The sequence below is a fragment of the Linderina pennispora genome (genome assembly GCF_002104995.1).
Source record: "Linderina pennispora strain ATCC 12442 chromosome Unknown DL89scaffold_1, whole genome shotgun sequence".
NCBI classification, from domain to species: Eukaryota; Fungi; Kickxellomycota; class Kickxellomycetes; order Kickxellales; family Kickxellaceae; genus Linderina; species Linderina pennispora.
The window spans coordinates 1,492,367-1,513,055 of record NW_024468249.1 but is presented as its reverse complement, the minus strand read 5'-3'; the positions used below and the strand labels follow the sequence as shown (position 1 = coordinate 1,513,055).

Below are 20,689 nucleotides of genomic sequence, written 5' to 3'. Positions count from 1 at the left end.
CGCACGGCCTGTATGCGATACCGGTCCCATCTACAAGGTGGCATGGCTGGTCTCTGCTGGCATGGGCTTGCCGACAACACGACATAAAGAACAACATACAATAGCATGCGATGTGCGAATGACGTGCACACCTCGACATCGCTCAGAGGCTACCAGCCCGTTGCATGTAGGCTGTTCGATGTCCTTGATTAATCTGCTCTGCTTCGGCTTGGGCTTGATCTGCGGCTTTTTGCCCATCCCCACCCGAAAGCAAAAAAAAAAAAAGATGATTAGTGCAAGGAAAAAACAAAGATTTCATACCCAAGCCTGCCGAAACCGTTCAAGTGTTTTCTCTTTATCTTTTCATTGCAACCACCGCATTTCAAATGTACAACAGCAGCAGCAGCATTCTACGGCGCCGGCTGGCCTTTGGATCACAACGGGCGGTGCTGACCGCGCGTAGGCAGTTTAGCAGCACGCGGCCAACTCAGCATACAGCCGACGATATGCTTTACAAGTCTGCACAGGCCGCGCCTGAGTTTGATGTGGTTGTTATTGGCGGAGGTCACGCCGGGTTGCGAGGCTTGCTCAGCAGCAGCACGCACTGGAGCAAAGACTATGCTCGTCACGCAGAAGCTGGACACGATTGGCGAAATGTCTTGCAACCCGTCGTTCGGCGGGATCGGGAAAGGAATCTTGGTGCGCGAGGTTGATGCGATGGACGGGCTGTGTGGGCGGACGGCAGATCTGGGTGGTGTTCAGTTCCGGATCCTGAACCGATCCAAGGGTCCTGCCGTGCATGGTCCGCGTGCACAGGTGGATCGGGTACTATACAAGCGGAGCATGCACGAGACTTTAAAGTCGTACCCTGGACTGACGCTCAAGGCGGGTAGCGTCGCTGATATTCTGCTGGAGCGGCCAAAGGATTTGGATGAGCAGTCTCTAAAGGTGCTGGCTAGCCAGGAGAGCGCTAATGCGCAGTCCTCGTCCACTGTGACTGGTGTGCGGCTGGAGTCGGGCGAGATCATCCGCACACGCAAGGTCGTGATCACAACCGGCACGTTCCTGGGGGGCGAAATCCACATCGGGCTCAAGGCATTCCCGGCAGGCCGCAAAGGCGAAGCTGCGTCGATTGGATTGTCCAAATCGCTGAAGGACGCTGGATTCCGGCTGGGTCGTATGAAGACTGGTACGCCACCTCGTCTCGATGGTTCAACCATCGACTACACACAGATGCCCCGGCAGCTCGGTGACATGCCGCCGACGCCATTTTCCTACATCCATACATCAGTGCCATATGCGGATCAGCAGGTGATGTGCTACCAGACCCGCACGTCGCCTGAGGCACATGAGATCATCCGCAACAACTTCGACAAGTCAATCCACATTCGCGAGACAGTGCGTGGCCCGCGGTACTGCCCGTCGCTAGAGTCTAAGATCAAGCGATTCAGTGCCAAGGACTCACATGTTGTGTGGCTCGAGCCCGAGGGCTTGCCGGAGCACACCAACCTGGTATACCCAAATGGAATTTCCAACACGATGCCCGAGGATATCCAGCTGCAGTTCCTGCGCACCATGCCTGGGCTTGAGAACGTAGTGATGACCCAGCCCGGATATGGTGTTGAGTACGACCACATCGACCCGCGTGAGCTCAAGCGCAACCTGGAGACCAAGCGCGTTGACGGCCTATTTATGGCGGGCCAGATTAACGGCACCACTGGCTACGAAGAGGCGGCTGCACAGGGAATCCTGGCGGGGGCCAATGCCGGCCTGGCTGCCAAGCACGACCCATTGCAGGGCGACGTGCCGCAGCTGGTCCTCGATCGGTCTGACGGCTACCTTGGTGTCTTGATTGACGATCTGATCACACGCGGCGTCGAGGAGCCGTATCGTGTATTTACTGCTCGCTCCGAATACCGCCTCTCATCGCGTGCTGACAACGCTGATCTACGGTTGACCCGGCGTGCTGCTGCGCTGGGTCTGGTGCGCGACCCAACCCGACTGGCCACTCTGGATCGCGTTGAGGCAGATATGGAGCACGCACAGAGGCTACTGAAGGCCGTCGTGCTCACACCCAACGCCTGGGAGTCAAAGCTTGGCAGTGGTATCCAGGTCTGCCGCGACGGTAACCCACGGTCTGCGCTTGATATGGTCCGCATGGGCTTCCTGCGCGAGAATGTGTGGACTGGGGCACGCGATCCAGAGAATATGCCTGCAAAATATATGGCCAAGCCGATGGCCGAGGCGGCAGGTCCGAAGCTAGATGAACTGGTTCCTGGATGGCGCGATATACCGATCGAAATTAAGCGCCGTGTCATGACAGAGGCCATGTACCATGGGTATCTGAAGCAGCAGCGCATCGAAGTCAATATGTTTAAGCGCGACGAGGGCATGCGGCTACCAACCGACCTTGACTATTCGCAGATACGCGTACTGTCGCGGGAGGAGGTCGATAAACTGACACTGGTTCGCCCAGACACGTTTGGTGCGGCTAAGCGCATTGATGGGATTACTCCAGGCGGCGTCCTTGCATTGCTGCGCTATGTTCAGCGGAAAGCTAGCCAGGACCAAAAGCAGGAGGCATCAGCGTGAATATACTGGTATCTGTTGCACTTTTACGAATGATAGCTTGACTTTGAAAATGTTTGACATTAGATATATATATATATATATATAACTCGGTGATACGGAAGCAGGAGATATAATATGTGAAGCCATTCGCCATATAGTCCCCTTACTCCTTTGATTCTGCCATCAGCGACCCTCGAGCCATTCACTCTCTAACGGTAATGCATTAGAACTATGAATGCAGCATCATAGATGCCCGCACATTTACCCAGCATCTGCCTTCCTGGTCTTCTTGCTTCACTTAACTTCATACTACTACCACTCAGCCCACTATTTCTTCGCTTTTTAGCTTGGGCCACAGTTGTGGAGTCCCGCGTGGGTGTTGTGGCAAGTATAGTCGTTAGTGATATGTGCTAGGCAAATTTACTTGTCTATTTGAGTAAAAATGACAAGCTGGAGCCCCACTGCGATGATGGCACTGGCCAAATAGGTCTGAAGTTGCGGATGGCGCTCTGTGTCCCTGGACCAGAATGTGGCTTCGGACGCACCATGAGTATTAAGCAAGCGCTGTGATCCGAATCGCAGTTTGCTGCGCATTTATAAACTCGTGGCACTTTCGCACAACTCTCCTCTCCTTGTCTCTCCTCGTCTCTCCTCTCCTCATTATCCCAGCCAACTGCCTCTTTCTAGTTCATCCTTCCCTGAAGCAACCAAAACCTTTGCACTCGCATAATGTATAGATTCCCCAAGCATAGCCGTGCGGAACGTAAGCTAAATAACGAGCCGCTTGACAATATTCGTCGCAGCCCTGCTTTCAAGGATGCTTTTGCACTCTCCAGCCCAGAGCCGACTTGAGACGTGGGTCAACGAGTGCCGGTAGAAATGTGAGAGCAGTGGACTTTGATGTCTTGCTCAGAACTCTAGGAATGGGCATATTGCACGGACCCTTCACTTTTCACACAAGCAGGAGGTGAATGCAAAAGCACCATCTTGACAGCTTCAGCCCGACGGTGTCTTTGTTCGGGAGGCAGTGATTCCTGAAAAGAAAGGTGACAATCTATCAATCATGTCTCCGGTTCACTGGGAAACTCAAGGCATGTTCGGTCCCCTGACTGTCGTCTACAACTCGTTCTCGACCAAGGTTTGCTTCATCTATGTTGTCATTTACTGGCAACCAGTTGCCTGAGCAGGCTAGTCGCCGCGCCATTGATACCCCACTGGACCAAGCGCTGCCTGTAACGTTCCCGACCTTGTTGACTGCGGTGTCATCATTCCCGATTTCATGGGTTACACGCAGAGGCACGCTGTGTTTCGGAGAGGATTTGAACCAGTGGATGAGGTTGTTGAGAAGGTCAATGAATGGAAAGCCGCTCTCCAGGATACCACATCAGCCGAGTCAAATAACGTGCCTGCGTTGCACACCACCCCACGAGCCAGGTCTGAGAATGCGCCTATCTAGCCTGCGTCCTACCAGTCTATCTACCATCGCCAGTCCGCCTACACCCATTGAAACCAGCTCGCCTACACATGGAAGAGCTATCTCATAGCGCTGGACAGTCATTACATCTAGGTGAAGAGCCACCACCCCACCATCGCCAGGCGCCATCTGCAGTTGCAGGACCACCATCATCTCCACCCCGCTCTAGACAGAGCGAGGGCATTTACTCTTGGTGAGCCTTCTGCAGCTAGTACAAGTGGCAGGCCATCTTGTATGGAGAATGTGGAGGCGCCGGCTGAAAGACTGGCCTTAGGAAGCACCCACCTCAGCAACATGGTGAGCCAGGCTCGCTAGCTCATGCAGTGTCTTCTATCAGTTGCAGAGGTGGCAGACCATCACATGGAAAGGAGGTTGAGGAGTCCGCCGAGAGAAGGGCTCGCAGAAAGCACCCTGTCCCGCAGCCAGCCAAATCATCAAGACAGAACAAGTCTCAGAAACGTGGTTAGTTCTGTTGCCTACCCTAGTTCATTCAATTTCGATTATTCAGTATGTTTGTTGTCAATTAAGTAGTTCATGTTATGATTTACATTCAGTAGGCCTTGGAGCAGTTGTATATCTGAGCAGCAGTTAGTGCTATATAGAGCGGCTTCGCCCGTGTAGTCCCAGACACAGGTATATCAGTGTAACTAGTGATCCTAAAAGGCCATGTAACACATGAGCCAGGGACTGTGCTGACTGTTAATCACCTATTAAACCTGCTCCAGTCCGATTTGCCGGATGGACCGAACCTCTATGAATCACCATCGGGCTAGCAAAATCCCAGTTGATAAGGCTCCTGCGGGGATTGTTAAACAGAACAAACAGTTCGTTGTGTCTGGAACTCTACTTTTGCCTCTCCTTTCCACCATTCTTTTTCGATTTCGCATAGCTACTCGATAAAAAGCAAAAAAAAAAAAACATGTTTGCCAGATCTGTCCAGACCGCTGCCCGTCGTGCCATGTCGACAACCACCGGCACCAAGTCGCTGACCATCGGTCTCATCCCGGCCGACGGAATTGGACGCGAGGTGATCCCTGCAGCGCGCCAGGTGCTTGAGGCTGCTGCCCAAGGACTCTCTGCCGGCGAAGCTCGAGTTTGTAGACCTGGATGCCGGGTTTGAGTACTTCCAGAAGCACGGCGTTGCGCTGCCTGAGGAGACGCTCGCTGCACTGAAGGACAAGTGTGACGGAGCGCTATTTGGTGCTGTAAGCTCGCCATCGCACAAGGTGGCTGGATACTCGTCGCCGATTGTTGGTCTGCGCAAGAAGATGGACCTGTACGCCAATGTGCGCCCGGTTATCTCTGGTGCTGCAGCGACTGCATCGGGTGAGAAGCGCGCTATCGACATGCTGATTATCCGCGAGAACACCGAGTGCCTGTATATCAAGGAGGAGGAGCAGGGATCGGACGCTCAGGGCAAGTTTGCTGTTGCGAAGAGGCGGATTTCAGAGTTTGCGTCGCGGCGGGCCGGGGAGATGGCTTTTTCGATGGCGCTGCAGCGCGATGCGATGCGGCAGCAGATTCCACTGGCGGAGCGCACGTGGAAGAGCCGCCCCAAGGTCACGATCGTGCACAAGTCGAATGTGCTGAGCATCACCGACGGTCTGTGGCGCGAGACGGTCCGTAGCGTGTACAACGGCAACCCCCAGTACAAGAGCAATGTGGATGTGGAGGAGCAGCTGGTTGACTCAATGGTCTACCGCATGTTCCGCGAGCCCGAGGCTTTTGATGTTGTGGTTGCACCCAACATGTACGGCGACATCATCAGCGACGGGGCGGCTGCGCTAGGTAGGCAGCCTGGGCTTGGTTCCCAGTGCCAATGTCGGCGACAACTTTGTTGTTGGCGAGCCTGTGCACGGCTCGGCGCCCGACATTGCTGGCAAGAACATCGCGAATCCGATTGCTGCCATCCGCAGTGCTGCCATGCTGCTGGAGCGCACGGGCTACGGCTCGGCCGCGCTGGCCATCTACCGCGCTGTTGACAAGGTACTGGAGGCCGACCAAATCAAGACGCCCGATCTCGGCGGAAAGTCAACCACTAGCGAGGTCACTGATGCCATCTGCAAGCTGCTTTAGGGCTTTTTGACTTTTTCACCCAGAAATCTACCGCCAACGAGGCAAAGTAATCGCTGCCAGTGACTCAGTACGAATCGCATATCCAGCAATGTTCCTTTTCCCACACATCGGTTGGTGGGCGATGGTAGCAGCAGCCTGGGGAAATCAGTATGGATCCAATTCAGTCATCTCTACTTGCCATGCTACCAGCGCGGGCGCTTAATGACACCTTACGCTCCCTCTGTTTGCCCGCATTGCAGCAGCGCAGAGTGGGCGACACGATTGGCACAGTCTTCGCCCGCAAAGTGAATCACCAGTGCCTTGATAGGATCTGGTCGGGTTGAGCGAACCGTATGCCGCCAGGCGATCCTCCCCTCCTGTGCCTGAGTGCATTGCCTTGGGGAGAGGCAAGGCCAAGCGAAATATTGCCTGCCTGCATCCCCGCCGCCAGTCCAACACGCTGTGCATTGGCGCTATTTTCAGACAGACATTGCCAGCTGGTTGGGGGATGAAGAGCGTGCCGCAGAATGAAATCCTACGCATGTTTTCTGGCTCAGGATGGTCAGTTGCGCACGGAGCATGTTAAATGGACTGGTCACGGAGTGATATAAAAAGCGCGCTTTCTGGTACAGGACTGCTAAATTTCTCCTCTTCAACCCTTGTCAATTTCATTTCTCGACTCCACTGTTTCGGCTGCCGACCGCCTGCTACCAAAAATATGCTGTCCAACACGCTCTCGCGCTTAGTAAATTCGTCTGCTCGGAGGCAGGCCATGCGCCCGGCTGGTGCCACGATCTCTGCTGCTCGGGTAAGTAGATGAGATAAACATTTGGTGATTCATACCTGCTTCCCACCATCTCAGGAGCATTTTTGGGTCCGGCCTATACGCGCTGCAAGGACCACGAAGGCTTTTGTGGCCGCTGCTTTCTGGGCCCACCACAATGAAACAGGCATCTGTTTATGCCTCCCGGGATTGAAGCCAGTTCTTAGTCATTAAATGCGGGACTGCCGAGCGTGTTGCACACAGAGCCTCCACCCCCCCTCGTCCTCCTGCCGACGCTTTTACTGGGCACAGGCCATCTCGCGCCCCCCGTCATTCTCGGTTTGTCTGCTGTATTTAAGACAGCCAGGCTGGCGCTGAAGCCCAGCATCGCTTCTTGTCCCTTCCCAACTTTATTTTATTTTTCGCTTTACTCACAAACTAACACATCTTTCCTTTTTCGGAAAAGCCTCCCTGTCGTTTTTTGACACGTTCAATAGTCGCTTGCTACCATGCCTGAGTCCGCTGCCAGAGATCCGTCCCGCTCGTACCTGGGCGGCCCTGCCAGCTACCTGAGCAACGTCTCCAACTTCAAGATCATCGAGTCTACGCTGCGTGGTAAGTGGTCCTGAAAACTTTTTGCATGTCCGTTATCTCGGCCAGATCGCAGGCCTGTGACTCACATTGATAGCAGCATCGATTCGCGGTCCGCTCGGCAACCTCTGTCCAATCGCCGACGCAGGAATGCAAAACCATTGTTTTAGCCTCAGCAACTAACCGAGATAATTTCTTTGGTAGAGGGCGAGCAGTTCGCCAATGCCTTCTTCACCACCGAGAAGAAGATTGAGATCGCCAAGGCCCTCGACGAGTTTGGTGTCGAGTACCTGGAGCTGACATCGCCAGCTGCGTCAACCCAGTCGTACAATGACTGCAAGGCTATTGTCGGTCTGGGCCTGAACGCGAAGATTCTGACGCACGTACGGTGCCACATGGACGATGCGAAGCTGGCTGTGGAGACCGGTGTTGACGGTCTGGATGTTGTTATTGGCACGTCGTCGTATCTGCGCGAGTTCTCGCATGGCAAGGACATGCAGTACATTATTGACACCGCCACTGAGGTTATCGAGTACATCAAGGGCGAGGGTCTTGAGGTGCGGTTCTCGTCGGAGGACTCGTTCCGGTCCGATATTGTCGATCTGCTGAACCTTGTACCGTGCCGTCGACAAGATCGGCGTCAACCGTGTCGGTATTGCTGACACTGTCGGCTGTGCGACCCCCGACCAGGTCGCTGATCTTGTGCGCACCCTGCGCGGTGTTGTCTCGTGCGACATCGAGTGCCACTTCCACAATGATACCGGCTGCGCCATTGCCAATGCCTACGCTGCGCTGCAGAACGGTGCCACCCACGTCGACACCTCGGTTCTCGGTATTGGTGAGCGCAACGGCATCCCTCCTCTCGGTGGTTTCATTGCCCGCATGTATGCCGCCGACAAGGAGCACGTCAAGAGCAAGTACAACCTGACCAAGCTGCGTGAGGTGGAGAACATTGTCGCCGATGCTGTTGGCGTGTCTGTTCCCTTCAACAACTACGTCACCGGCTATTGCGCCTTCACCCACAAGGCCGGTATCCACGCCAAGGCCATCCTCAACAACCCGTCGACGTACGAGATCCTGCGCCCTGAGGACTTTGGCATGACCCGCTACGTCGCCATCGGCCACCGGTTAACCGGCTGGAACGCGGTCAAGAACCGCGTTGAGCAGCTCGGCCTGCCTCTCACCGATTCTGACTGCAAGCAGATCACCAACAAGATCAAGAACCTTGCCGACATCAGGCCGCTCAGCCTCGATGACGTCGACAAGCTCCTGAGAAAGTACGGCGCCGCCAAGTCGGAGGACTCGCACCATGCCATCCTCGAGTCCATTGACACCCCGGACCAGATCACTCAGTGGCAGATCTAAGCACGTAGTCGCTCTTGACTTTCTACGTCTTTTATTTAAACTCATGAACACTAGTTCCCTTGGGATGCAGCAAGGCATCCCCCCACATATAGTGTGTCAAATGAGTGGCGCATGATAGGTTTACAACGTAGAAAGGCCTAGGGCTAGTGGTAGTGTAACACTCGGAGGAGTAGCAATTAATGTAGAGTAGATCCTTACAGAATCAGGGTAGAGAGGGTATATGCAAGAGTGAGCTTGCCCTAAGGCACCGACTAAACAGATGACCAGTTCAGGCCGACACAATGATGTGTGCTTGAACCCACTGCTTCTTGTCGCTAAGGTGACTTATAGCCATTGACTAGTGATACTCCATTCATTGAAGGTATTTATACTAGTGCTATGTCCAGAGCCAGGCTCACTAGTTGCTATCTCCTTGCCTTTCCGGCTTGGTTTGCCCATTGCGAGGTTGTAAAACATGGAAAGTAAAATGAAAATGGTTTAATAAATATCAAAGGGCTGCAAATCACAGGCTGAATCTTATATATAGCACGAACGATATGCACTGTACCTACTACTCTTTCAGTACAATACCCAAAGTGGTGACAGCACATGACTTGGTGCTATAGTGGAGACAATTAGCTGCATGTGCTGCATGTGTAATTGGCATCATTTATCAAAGACAACAGCATCACTTGTAACATGAATAGCTATCATAATAAAATAATAGATTCGTAAGAGAAATTATAGCCAGACATGGTTCTGAGCCTTAGATGCCCTTGCAGCAATTGTCAAGACTGGTTGGCATACGTTGACACAGTTCTTCTCAGGCTCACTATCAGGACTGAGCCATGTATAGAGCGCCTTATGCAGCATGCTTGTATAGAGCAGATGTAAAATGTGGAAATGTGCGTTTCAAATGCTTGCTATAGTAGAAATGTGGAGTGGTTGCGGAGGTTTACACATAGGGTACTAGTGCAGCAGCCATAGACTCAGCCAGTTGTTACAATTGAAAACTGGTTTACTAGTTTGCAGACACTTGCCACTACTTTTGTATTATTAGATGACATACAGCAGCATCACACCCTCATATCCAGGCAGTTGTGTTCAGAGTCATATGGTGCAGTGACTTGAAGTAGAGTGAACGGTGCAATGGGCTGCAGGCATCTGGAAGCAGCAACACACATGGCTTTGGATTTGCTCAACAGTATACTGAGACTAGTTATGTAGGTGGCATCATTTGCGGTTGCATTGTCTGGGCAAGTGTTTTGTGTCAGCGTTGGTGTAGTGCCAAGCAAGAGGTGGATCAGGCACGTGATTCAAGCTGCCAGCTGATCAGGCAGTTGATCCGAGCTAATCTTAGGGTAAATAAACAGGCAGGAAAACCGCATGAGCGCGTATATTTTTTCTCTCTTCTCATAACCACTGAATCGCTGCTCATAAAATTCACCACATCCTACTATTATTTTGACGAGGGAAAGACTAGTGGCATACACAAATGGACGCTCAAAGTGATATGATGCAGGAGGCGGCGACGCAGTTTACACTGCCAGAAACAAATCTTGCTGAGGACCAGTTTGCGGAGCGCAAGAGACGCAGTCCAGGAGTTCCTCGAGCGCGACAACGGCGAGAATGTCCGACATGGCGCAGCTGCGGCAGATCATCCGGTCGACGCGGCCTCGACTCGTAGTGTCGATTGACCATATCCGCGAGTTTGACGCAGAAGCTGGCGGCTCAGCTGGTGGCAGAGCCTGCAGAGTTCATTCCGCCGCTGGAGGACGCGGCGAAGCAGATAGCGGTGCGGCTGGCGAATGCGGAGAATGTGTTTATTCCGGACATAAAGACGTACCGGGTGGCGGTTGGGTTCCAGGGGTCGTTCGGGGCGCACCATCCTGACGCCGCGCGGGCTGCGAGCCAAGTTCCTGGGACAGCTGGTGTGCATTGAGGGGATAGTGACGCGGTGCTCGCTGGTGCGGCCGAAGGTGGTGCGGTCGGTGCATTATTCCGAGGCGTCCAAGACGTTCTACTGCCAAAGCGTACCAGGACCAGACAACCAGCGTGGGCGGAGGCGGTGGCGGTGGGTTCTCGAGCGCGTATCCGACGGCAGACGATAAGGGCCAGCCGCTGACGACAGAGTTTGGGTACAGCCAGTACATGGACCACCAGACAGTGAATGTGCAGGAGATGCCGGAGCGGGCGCCGCCGGGACCAGCTGCCGCGTGGAGTGGACATTATCTTGGACGACGACCTGGTGGACGTGGTGAAGCCGGGCGACCGGGTGTCGCTGGTGGGAGTGTACCGGGCGCTGGGCGGCAAGTCGACGACGGCGGCGTCGGCGATCTTCCGGACGGTGGTGCTGGTGAACTCTGTGCAGGTGTTTGGCGCAGGGTCGCTGGCGGCATCGGGGGGCAGCACGACGATCAGCGCGCGGGAGCTGGCGAGCCGGGCGCAGGCGACGGGGCAGGCGGGGGCGATGGCGCTGGCAGAGGGCGACATCAGCAACATCCACGCGATAGCTGGGCGAGCGGATGCGTTTGAGCTGCTGGCACAGTCGCTGGCGCCGAGCATCTGCGGGCACGCGGAGATCAAGCGGGCGCTGCTGCTGCAGATGCTGGGCGGAGTGGAGAAGAACCTGGAGAACGGCACGCACATCCGCGGAGACATCAACGTGCTGATGGTGGGCGACCCGTCGACGGCCAAGTCGCAGGTGCTGCGGTATGTGCTGCGGCTGGCGCCTCTGGCGATTGCGACGACGGGTCGCGGCTCGTCGGGCGTGGGTCTGACAGCGGCGGTGGTGACGGACCGCGACACGGGCGAGCGGCGGCTCGAGGCGGGAGCGATGGTGCTGGCAGACCGTGGAGTGGTGTGCGTGGACGAGTTCGACAAGATGACGGATGTGGACCGCGTGGCCATCCACGAGGCGATGGAGCAGCAGACGGTGACGGTGGCCAAGGCTGGCATCCACACGACGCTGAATGCGCGGTGTGCGGTGCTGGCAGCGGCCAACCCGGTGTATGGGCGGTATGACCCGACGCGGCCGCCGCACCAGAACATTGCCGCTGCCCGACTCGCTGCTGTCGCGTTTCGATCTGCTGTTTGTGGTAACCGACTCGATGGACGAGGCGCGCGACCGCATGATTTCGTCGCACGTGCTGCGCATGCATCGGTATGTGGTGCCGGGAGCCGAGCCGGGGCAGCCGATCGCCGACCAGCTGGACCAGGGCCTGAGCACGGCGGCATTGCTGGCAGGCATGGGCGACTCGGAGGAGGACATGGAGGCAGCGGGCCGGCCGTGCCGCGTATTCGAGCCGTTCAACGAATATCTGCATGCAGGCGTAGCGGCGGCGGTGCGGCGGGCCCGGCGACGGACGCGCAGCCGCCGGGCGGTTCTGTCGGGCGGAGCATCGGGCGACGGCGCCCGCGAAGTGCTGTCGACCGGAGTTCCTCCGGCGGTACATTTACTTTGCCAAGACAATGGCGCGGCCAGTGCTGGGTAGCGCAGCAGCAGACGATCTGGCGAATGCGTACGCGGAGCTGCGCGCGCAGGCGAGCGGGCAGGGCATGGGCGGGCGCAATGCGACGGGAGCGGTGGCCACAACAACACCGATCACTGCGCGTACGCTGGAGACGCTGATCCGGACTGGCCACGGCCCACGCCAAGGTGCGGCTGTCGGCCACTGTTGACCCGCAAGGATGCCGAGGTCGCCAAGGAGCTGCTGCGGTTTGCGCTGTTCAAGGAGCCGGTGGCGCGTGCCAAAAAGTCCAAGGCGCGGGGGCCCAAGCGCGCAAAGGCTGATGGCGACGAGGATATGTCCAGCGAGGAGAGCGAGCCAGGAGGTGGTCAGTGAGCCCCGGCCTACGAGGCGTGCTCCGCAGGAGGCAGCCATGGAGGTCGATGATCCGTCGGAGCTGGCGGCCGGGCGGCTTGATGTGTTCAAGGCGCAGCTGAGCAAGGCCATTGGCGAGCGGCGGCTCGAGTCGGACGGCTCGCCGTGGGCGTTCCCCGATCCGTTCCTGTCGGCGCTCAACGAGGGGCTGGACGATGGCCAAGCGTTCTCGCCGGCCGAGGCCGAGCTGGCGCTGCTGGCGCTGGAGAAGGGACAACCGCCTGATGTTCCGCGACAACATCATCATGATGATGTGAGCCACTCTTTTTCATTTTTTTTCCTTTCTATTCTTCAATAATTCGACTTTTTTCTTTTCTTTTTTTTTTTTTTTGCAAATGGCCACAGAGACAGCGACTGCGCAGCAGTTTGGCGGCGACCTGGACACGATGCGGCTCGACGAGCTGGCTGACAGCATTGATATTAGCGAGATAGAGCAGGCGTACCGGCAGCTGGAGCTGGAGGAGCACGCGTAGATGTAGAAATTTCCGAGCACATTGAGGGACGGCAGGACGTCGAGGCGCGGTTCGCGTCGCTGTCGCAGCTGCAGGACCAACTGGAGGGCATAGTGGACTCCCTGGTACCCGTGCAGTCAGCCATTGACACCACAGCAGCGAACGCTGGAGCGATCAGCGCACACGTGCGGTTCCTGGACCGCGAGGTAGCCAAATACGAGGCAGCGCTGCGGGCGGTTGACGGAGACTGAAAAGCTGGCGCATGACGTGGACGCATTGCTGGCAGCCATGCAGAAGAAAGACATTGATGCGGCGGCTGCGCTGGTCAGCCGGTACCGGGACAGCGGCGGTGCTGGAGAGTCCGTTTGTGGGGTTTGCGCGGCGCGGTGAGGCTGCGGGCGGGATCATTGCCGGGGCACGGCAGGAGCTGGTGGAGCGTGTTACCTGCATGTTTGAGGCAGCAGCCAGCAATGGCAATACACGCGAGATCAGCCGGTGCTTCCGGCTATTCCCGCAGCTGGGCGAGGAGCTGCGCGGTCTGGACATGTATGCCGAGTTCCTGTGCGGGCTGGTTGGTGACAAGGCGCGTGTGGCAGCCGAAGCCAAGGCGAACGTGTATGCGCTGCGGCTGACGCGGCTGTTTGAGGTCATTGCAGTGGTGGTGGACAACCACTTCCCAGTAGTCGAGGCCCACTACGGCGCCGGCCGCATGATCCGCGTCATCCAGCGCCTGCAGCTGGAGGGCGCCAAGCGGGCTAGCATGGCATTGGACTTTTTCGAGGAGGAGCGCCATGTCAAGCGCCGGCTGGCCCAGATCCGCCAGATCGACGCCAGCGCTGCACGCAGCAAGGCGCGCATGCTGGGCGATGGCGAGAGACCGGGCCGTGCGAGCGAGGAGGTCGTCACCGAGGACGACTTGCGCGAAATCACCAGCATCCTGACCGAGCTGGTGCTGATTGCGCGCCAGATCGCCATGTTCAGCCGGTTCCTGGAGTCGCGAGCCGCGCCCGAGCTGCGCGTGCTGACGGCCAAGGAAGGCGGTGCGGTGCTGGACAAGCACGGGGCGGTGATCCGCGCCGATGCGATCCCGTCGGTGTTTGTCAAGCCCGACGAGGTACTGCGGCTGATCCCATTGTCGATGCAGCAGAGCGTGCTGGGCGCGCGCAAGACCGTCGCGTTTGATGGCCACACCGGTCTGGTAGTGGACACACCGCTGACACCGCGGCTTGCGTGGCTGACCGACACATATATTGCCTTTGAGGCGTTCTTTGTCAGCAGCTCGGTAACCAAGGCCATGGCGTTGGACGACACAGGAGTCGCTGGCGGGGTGGGCCGAGCCACTCCCTGATGCTGCTGCAGTGGGTGTGGGGCAGAAGCCGGCTGCTTGCGCCAGTAGATGTGGGCCAAGACATCGTCGTGTGTCGGCGATTTATTCTTTATTGTCAAGACGGCGCTGGAGCACGCCATTGCCACGCAGCAGCCCAGCGCCGTCGAGGCCACCGCACAAACCATCCTAGGCATTCTGAACTCTGTGTACCTGGCAGCGCTGGAGTCGCGGGCGCTGGCCAAGTGGAGTGACCGGACGGGGACTACTCAGGACCAGGCGGGATGGCGCCTGGCTGCCTCCGATGACAACGCACCGGCCAAGCTGTCGCAGGCTGCGCGCATGCAGCGGCAGATCCTAGGTGGGAATCAATAACCTGGAGCTTTCCGAGGAGTACCTGGGCAAAACCGTGGCGGCGCTGCAGACGCGGCTGGCCAGCGAGTGGCAGCGGATTGCAGATTCTGATCACGTGGCACGGGCCGCCCGCGCGCTGCAGACGCTGGGCGCCTTTGCTGGCAAGTTCACGCACGCGCGGCAGCGTGCAGTGGAGCAGGTGGCAGCAGCAGCGCTGCGGCCGCGGGTGCGCGCAGTGCTGCAGCAGGCGTACCGCGACATCAAGTATGTGCTGACCGACGAGGAGTTCAACGACATGCAGAACGACAATCTGTTCCAGAAGCGCTTTGTCATGAAGCTGGGGCTGCTGCTGCGCGGCCTGCGCGCCCGCCTGCTGCCGGCTAGCCTGGCCAGCGCCCTGGACGCTATTGTCAGTGCGCTGTGCAGCGACTGGGAGCGCGCGATCCGCCAGAGCAAATTCAACATGCTGGGCGGCTTCATGTTCGAGAAGGACGTGCGCGAGATCATGCGCCATCTGGAGGCCGAGTGCCAGGCCCCGCTGCGCCAGCGCTTTGCGCGCCTGGTGCTGATTGCCGATGTGCTGGCGGTTGAGGGTGCTGCTGATGCCACGCATCTCGCCAAGGGCGCGGTACTGGGCCGTGACGAGATCCGCGCGGTGCTGGCCAACCGCATTGACTTTTCTGAAACGGACTTTGATCAATTGAGCTTTTAGAATCACTCCAGTGCGAAGTCCCACTAATCCGAGTCTGACCATGTGTCCTGCCGCTTGGCCTGCTGCGCGGCGCTCAGGCGCTGGCTCGCTGCAGGCGTCCAGACAAGCACGCTGCTGTCGCTGCCACCCGAGTACAGCTCCATGCGCCCAGTGCGCCAGGCTGTGCATGTGGGGTGGTCAAAGTGTCCGTGGAGCTCGGCAACGATCCGGCCCTCAGCCAGATCCACCACTCGCACAACACGGTCCTCGCACGGCACAAACAGCAGATCCGAGCCGTCGGTCTGCGAGCTGGTCCTGCACATCTGCACAGCCTGCTGCGCACTGTTGGGACACGGAATGTCCACTGGCACCAGCCCTGCACGTGTCCTGCACATTCCAGACGCTGACCTTATCGTCCAGCCCGAAACTGGCGATCTGCGCGCCATGCTCGGCGAACAGCAGCGAATTGACGCACTTTGTGTGGGCAGCAAAGTCGCTCACGTGCGTATCGGCGCGACGCACGTCCCACAAATGCACTCTGCCGTCCTGCCCGCCCGACGCCAAGACAAACGGATCCCTGGGCGACCACGCCACGCACATCTGCATAGGGATATCCAGTTCCTGCGCAAACGCGCCAGTGCGCAGATCGCCCAGTCTGAGGCTCTTTGCCTGCGTGGCTGCGGCAATCAGCGCATGGGCGCCAGTCGGCGACATTGCATGCATTTCAACACGGGCATTGAGGTCGAATGAGGCCGCCACCGCCATTGCATTTGTGTCCCAGACCTTCACCGTGCCGTCATATGAGCTGGTCGCAAACATGCCCGTGTCCACTGCATACCAGCTTACGCAGGATACCGCGCTGTCGTGGCATGCTGCCTGTGCCATTGATTTTATCATGTGCTTTGTGTCGCCATTTGCGTCAAGGTCCAGGAGATGCACTGAGCGGTCGGCCCCGCCTGAGAGCAGGTAGCGGCTATCGATGCTGTCGAGCGAGAGCCAGTGGATCGGCGCCGTGTGTGTGCGCGCGATCCCGCGGGTCTCGCTGAGCGCCAGCGTCTTGAGGATATGCGTCGACGCAATATGCCGCATGGAGGCGGAGGGGAGGATGCCACTTGCGCGGTCTCCGTACCGACCCGGGCGTAGCACCAAACATTTAGCTGGGGATTTCGGGAATATCGTACAAGAACTATTTGTGAGGTCTGATTACTCAGTCCGATGGGAGAGCTCAGACTCTCCAGGGGAATCATCAGACCTGCTAAATGATGGGATGGGATTGCCCACCAAAAAAGGCTGAGGATTAGTGCCCAATCACGTGTCCGTGATACTATTTGGGCGCGCTTTTTTCAAAGGTGGGACGGGATTGCGGGGCTTTTGTTCGCGCCGTGGAATATGCCTGTGCCGCGGTTCTTTTTTTCATGCGCACATATCTGTCGTCCCGTTGTTTCCTCTTCTGCCATCAAAAACTACATTTTTCCCTTTATCTCTCTTTTTATACAGCCACTTCTCTATCCCAACACGCGTCTTAGTCTGCTCGGGACTTTTTTGCACAGCTTGTCTTTGGGTACTCCTGTACTTGTATACCACACCCACTTTTAACAAAAACACCAGCTTGAATTCCTTCGTTTTTGCAAATGAGCGAGCAAGCAACACAGCAGCAGGAGGCACTCCGCCAGGATGTCATCGAGTCAGCCGTGCGGTTTCTGACCGACCCCAAGGTAGCCACATCAACCCTGGCAAAGAAGATCTCGTTTTTGGAAACGAAAGGACTGACTTCAGCTGAAATCGAAGATGCACTAGCACGTGCAAAGAGCGGCGGCTCATCAGCCGCACAACCCGAGCCCTCACAGCCAGCCGCCCCCCAGGCCTCGTACGGCTACGCACAGCAGCTTTCGCCGCCGCCGGCCGCCACCGCCGGCCGCAGCTAGACTGGAAGGACTATTTCATTGCAGCGGTGGTGGCGGGCGGGCTGGGCTACGGCCTGTATGTGCTGGCGCAACGCTACGTAGCGCCGCTGCTGCAGGCGCGGGACGACAAGGAGCGGCTGGAGGCGGAGAAAAAGCTGCTTGTGGAGCAGAACGAGCAGACGCAACGGCAATTGACGGCATTGAATGAGACGACCACCAAGGTCCTGGAGGCATTGGCGACGCAGTCGGCCAAGACCAACGAGGCCATTGAGGGCATGACGGCGCTTTTGGATAAGGTGGTGGAGCGCGAAGGGCGAGCAGGGCGTGGGCGTGAGGCGCCTGCAGATGACGATCGAGGATGTGCAGCGCGAGGTGGCCGGCGTGGCGAAGAAGGAGCGCGATAGCGGGTCCATTGCTGATGTGCAGTCGGATATCCGCAGCTTGCGCTCCTTGCTGCTTAGCAGGAGGGTGCCGGCGGCGGCTGTGCGTCCCCGCGACGCCCGGCAGCGCTCCGGCGGGATCGCCCACTGCGAGCTCGGCTGTCAGCCCTGATATGAAGGCGACGCTGACGCCGCCCCCTGCTGTTACTGTGGAGGACGTCCCCGAGGCTGCGACCGGACTTGGTGTCTCGGATGGCGCGGCGGTTGACTGATAGCCCTATTTCGAAGGTGCCGACACCCACCATCCCGGCGTGGCAGCTCAGCGGAAACTGATAAATCCCTTTTTTGCTTACACCACCACCATGCAATGTAAACCAAGCCTGTTCTGTTAAAAAAAAAAAGATCTATATGCTGATGATGGAAAAGAAGGGGTTCGTATATGCAAAATCATGCAGGGAGATATAGCAGCCTCTTCACACAACACACTGGTCAAAGTCCTGCTGCGTCAGGCCCTCGCCGCAAAACTCTGACTTGTTCTTTGGGGTCTCGGCCACCACAACCTTGTGCAATAGCGACCGGTCCGGCATGGCCATGGCCAGGCGCATCCAGATGAACACTGCCAGGTTCTCGGTTGTGCTGGGCCGGGTCTTAAAGAACTTGACGTCCATATCCAGGTTCTTGTGGTCAACGTGGTCGAGCACCGCGGTCTTGAGCCACTGCTTCAGGTCTGTGATGTTCACTATCATACCGGTGATCGGGTCAATGGGCCCGCGCAGCACCGTCTCCACCACATAGTTGTGTCCGTGCCCGTTCGCGTGGTTGCATTTTCCGAATCGTCTGCTGGTTCTCGGCCGCGCTCATGGACGGGCTGTTGAGCCGGTGTGCGGCGGAAAAGTGCTCGGTTCGCGAGACGTATCCGATGACAGGCATAATTAATTGTATAGGGGGAAAGAATTGCAGAGGAGAAAAGGGGCGCTCTGTAGAACCCTTCATCGCGCGATACCGGGAGAAGCAAAAAAAAAAGCCCAACCGGGCGGGTTTCTCTGGCGAAAGCAGATAATTTCCGCTCTTGTGCAGTTTTTTTTTGGGCCACAGAAAAAAAAACTCAATCTCGTGGGAAGTTCTTTACTTGTGCGTGACGCCCAGGATCGGCTTGTTGCGCTCGGGCACGCGCGGCATGGAGCCGGGCTTGGAGTGCTTGCGCTTGTTCTCCTCCTTGTTCTTGCGCGACGTCAGCATCAGGTTCTTCGTGCGCTGGGCGCTCTTGATGCCCTTGGGGATATTGCGCTGCCGCAGCACCTTGCGCACCTCCGGCACGTACTTGTACCGGTCCTTGAGCTTATCGGCATACTCGACAGCACCGCGCTCGCGCTGCGACTGGGCACCAGCACGCTCCGACGCACGTGCGCGCCAAATCCTCAGGTTGCTGTCGTCGCTGCCTGACAGCACGTACTTGTTATCCATGGTGTAGGCGACGCAGAACACGCGCTGCATGCGCTTGGTGGTGTAGATGTCGCGCGAATGGCCCTTGGAGAAGTCCCAGAGCCGCACCGACCGGTCGTAGGCGCCGGTGACCAGCTCCTGGCCGGTCGGCGCATAGTCAATGTCCATGACGGCCGACACATGGTCCTTGAGGACTGTGCTTGCGTGGTCCATCTTGCGCATATCGAAAATATACGCATTGTGGTCTTCGCTGGCTGTGGCGAACGTGAAGGCCTCGACCGGATTCCACGCAATGGCGTTGGTGCTGAGCGTCATCACCAGCTTGGCCAGCGGCGAGCTGGTGCGCAGATCGTAGAGGATGATCGACCGGTCGGTGCCGCAGCTGGCCAGCACGTTGACTTCGGTCTGGTTCATGCGCACCGCGTTGACCGAGTCGGCGCCCCACGCCAGGCTGGTGACCGGCTCGGACCGGTTCACGTCCCAGATCTCGACCGAATTGGCGCCCGTGGCAAACATGGGCCGGTTGCGGTGGTGGGCGACGCTGCTAAAGGCGCTCTTCCCCTGGTACGTGGCCACGGGCTCGGGTGTCACCCCATCATGCATGTACGCGCTCTCCGTCCGGCTCCACACCTTGGCCAATTTATCCGCGCCCACCGACAGGAACCGGTCGGTGTTGCCGCCCGGCACATAGCACACGCCCTTGGCTGCCCCGCGGTGCGCTTCGGCCGCCCGCCACACTGTCTCCTGCGACGAGAGCGACCACAGACGCACTTCGCCGTCGCCGCTGCCGGTCAGCACGCTGTCAAGGTCCCATGGGTTCTTGCCCATCGCGTAGATTCCGTCGATGTGTCCGCTCAGCCCGGCCACGAAGGGCTTGGCGAACATCCGCTCGAGCTTGGCTGCGTTCAGCGCGCGCTTGTATTCGCGTGCCCGCTCGAACCCGTGCAGTGACGGGTCTGTGTTGCGCGGCATCTTGTGGATGCTGTTCTTTGTCTCGCGCGTATACCCCTCTGTGCTCCGGCTCAACGCTTTTACCTTCATTCTAGAGCTGAATTTTGTTTGGGAAATAATGTGTATACAGGGTATGCGAAAGGACGAAGCTGGAGAGAAAAATTAGAGTCTATTTGCTGTGCCAAAAAGCTAGAGATCGAAAAAAAAAAAAAATTACTTGCCTCTGTTCTTTGATCCGTCGGATCTAGTGCCCGATCAGGATTGGGAAAGAAAAAAAAACCTCACTTTTAGGAAAAAAACGCTCCTCAGCTTAGGTCTCTCTCATTTCGTTTGTCCTGCACATTCTTAACGCTCCCTTTTATCCTCTATTGCTACAAACCATGGGGAAGGCTACCAAGGCGACACGCAAGTTCAACAAGAACCACCTGAAAGGCGAACTGGAGCGCCGCAACAAGCTGAAGAAGACCAAGCAGCAGATCAAAAAGCGCGAGGTCCAGAAGAAAAAGAAGAACCACACTGCGGACAGCGA

At 57.4% G+C, this 20,689-nt stretch overlaps 9 protein-coding genes across 9 annotated transcripts; 6 read left to right on the top strand and 3 right to left on the bottom strand.

Moving 5' to 3' along the window:
- The first annotated feature begins 315 nt into the window (after positions 1 to 315).
- On the top strand, positions 316 to 2,645 carry DL89DRAFT_264155 (GIDA-domain-containing protein). Its single transcript, XM_040886125.1, has 4 exons — positions 316 to 543; positions 572 to 2,445; positions 2,476 to 2,502; positions 2,530 to 2,645. Exons 1-4 carry the CDS (start codon positions 486 to 488, stop codon positions 2,569 to 2,571), a joined length of 2,001 nt encoding a protein of 666 aa, XP_040747430.1. The 5' UTR covers positions 316 to 485; the 3' UTR covers positions 2,572 to 2,645.
- A 2,337-nt stretch (positions 2,646 to 4,982) lies between these two features.
- On the top strand, positions 4,983 to 6,100 carry DL89DRAFT_273701 (putative isocitrate dehydrogenase; the record flags this gene model as incomplete). Its single annotated transcript, XM_040889097.1, has 3 exons — positions 4,983 to 5,072; positions 5,113 to 5,774; positions 5,821 to 6,100. 3 exons carry the CDS (start codon positions 4,983 to 4,985, stop codon positions 6,098 to 6,100), a joined length of 1,032 nt encoding a protein of 343 aa, XP_040747429.1.
- A 1,251-nt stretch (positions 6,101 to 7,351) lies between these two features.
- DL89DRAFT_254090 (homocitrate synthase) lies at positions 7,352 to 8,798 on the top strand (the record flags this gene model as incomplete). The annotated part of the gene is given in 3 exon segments (XM_040885246.1): positions 7,352 to 7,457; positions 7,638 to 8,047; positions 8,067 to 8,798. 3 exon segments carry the CDS (start codon positions 7,352 to 7,354, stop codon positions 8,796 to 8,798), a joined length of 1,248 nt encoding a protein of 415 aa, XP_040747428.1.
- A 1,608-nt stretch (positions 8,799 to 10,406) lies between these two features.
- DL89DRAFT_273699 (MCM-domain-containing protein) lies at positions 10,407 to 13,134 on the top strand (the record flags this gene model as incomplete). The annotated part of the gene is made up of 11 exons (XM_040889096.1): positions 10,407 to 10,460; positions 10,498 to 10,619; positions 10,645 to 10,768; positions 10,818 to 10,949; positions 10,987 to 11,148; positions 11,227 to 11,795; positions 11,824 to 12,160; positions 12,201 to 12,443; positions 12,467 to 12,614; positions 12,658 to 12,914; positions 13,009 to 13,134. 11 exons carry the CDS (start codon positions 10,407 to 10,409, stop codon positions 13,132 to 13,134), a joined length of 2,274 nt encoding a protein of 757 aa, XP_040747427.1.
- A 120-nt stretch (positions 13,135 to 13,254) lies between these two features.
- DL89DRAFT_11849 (uncharacterized protein) lies at positions 13,255 to 14,581 on the top strand. The gene has a single exon (XM_040883173.1). It carries the CDS (start codon positions 13,376 to 13,378, stop codon positions 14,459 to 14,461), a length of 1,086 nt encoding a protein of 361 aa, XP_040747426.1. The 5' UTR covers positions 13,255 to 13,375; the 3' UTR covers positions 14,462 to 14,581.
- A 945-nt stretch (positions 14,582 to 15,526) lies between these two features.
- On the bottom strand, positions 15,527 to 16,571 carry DL89DRAFT_289826 (WD40 repeat-like protein; the record flags this gene model as incomplete). The annotated part of the gene is made up of 2 exons (XM_040890006.1): positions 15,527 to 15,824; positions 15,865 to 16,571. 2 exons carry the CDS (start codon positions 16,569 to 16,571, stop codon positions 15,527 to 15,529), a joined length of 1,005 nt encoding a protein of 334 aa, XP_040747425.1.
- A 432-nt stretch (positions 16,572 to 17,003) lies between these two features.
- Positions 17,004 to 18,038, top strand: DL89DRAFT_319807 (uncharacterized protein; the record flags this gene model as incomplete). Its single annotated transcript, XM_040891156.1, has 4 exons — positions 17,004 to 17,282; positions 17,345 to 17,682; positions 17,732 to 17,811; positions 17,894 to 18,038. Exons 1-4 carry the CDS (start codon positions 17,114 to 17,116, stop codon positions 18,036 to 18,038), a joined length of 732 nt encoding a protein of 243 aa, XP_040747424.1. The 5' UTR covers positions 17,004 to 17,113.
- Positions 18,039 to 18,117: 79 nt separating this feature from the next.
- On the bottom strand, positions 18,118 to 18,696 carry DL89DRAFT_319806 (6-pyruvoyl tetrahydrobiopterin synthase-like protein; the record flags this gene model as incomplete). The annotated part of the gene is made up of 2 exons (XM_040891155.1): positions 18,118 to 18,603; positions 18,632 to 18,696. 2 exons carry the CDS (start codon positions 18,694 to 18,696, stop codon positions 18,240 to 18,242), a joined length of 429 nt encoding a protein of 142 aa, XP_040747423.1. The 3' UTR covers positions 18,118 to 18,239.
- A 111-nt stretch (positions 18,697 to 18,807) lies between these two features.
- Positions 18,808 to 20,321, bottom strand: DL89DRAFT_264151 (WD repeats and SOF1 domain containing). The gene has a single exon (XM_040886124.1). It carries the CDS (start codon positions 20,179 to 20,181, stop codon positions 18,892 to 18,894), a length of 1,290 nt encoding a protein of 429 aa, XP_040747422.1. The 5' UTR covers positions 20,182 to 20,321; the 3' UTR covers positions 18,808 to 18,891.
- Between the last annotated feature and the right edge of the window lie 368 nt (positions 20,322 to 20,689).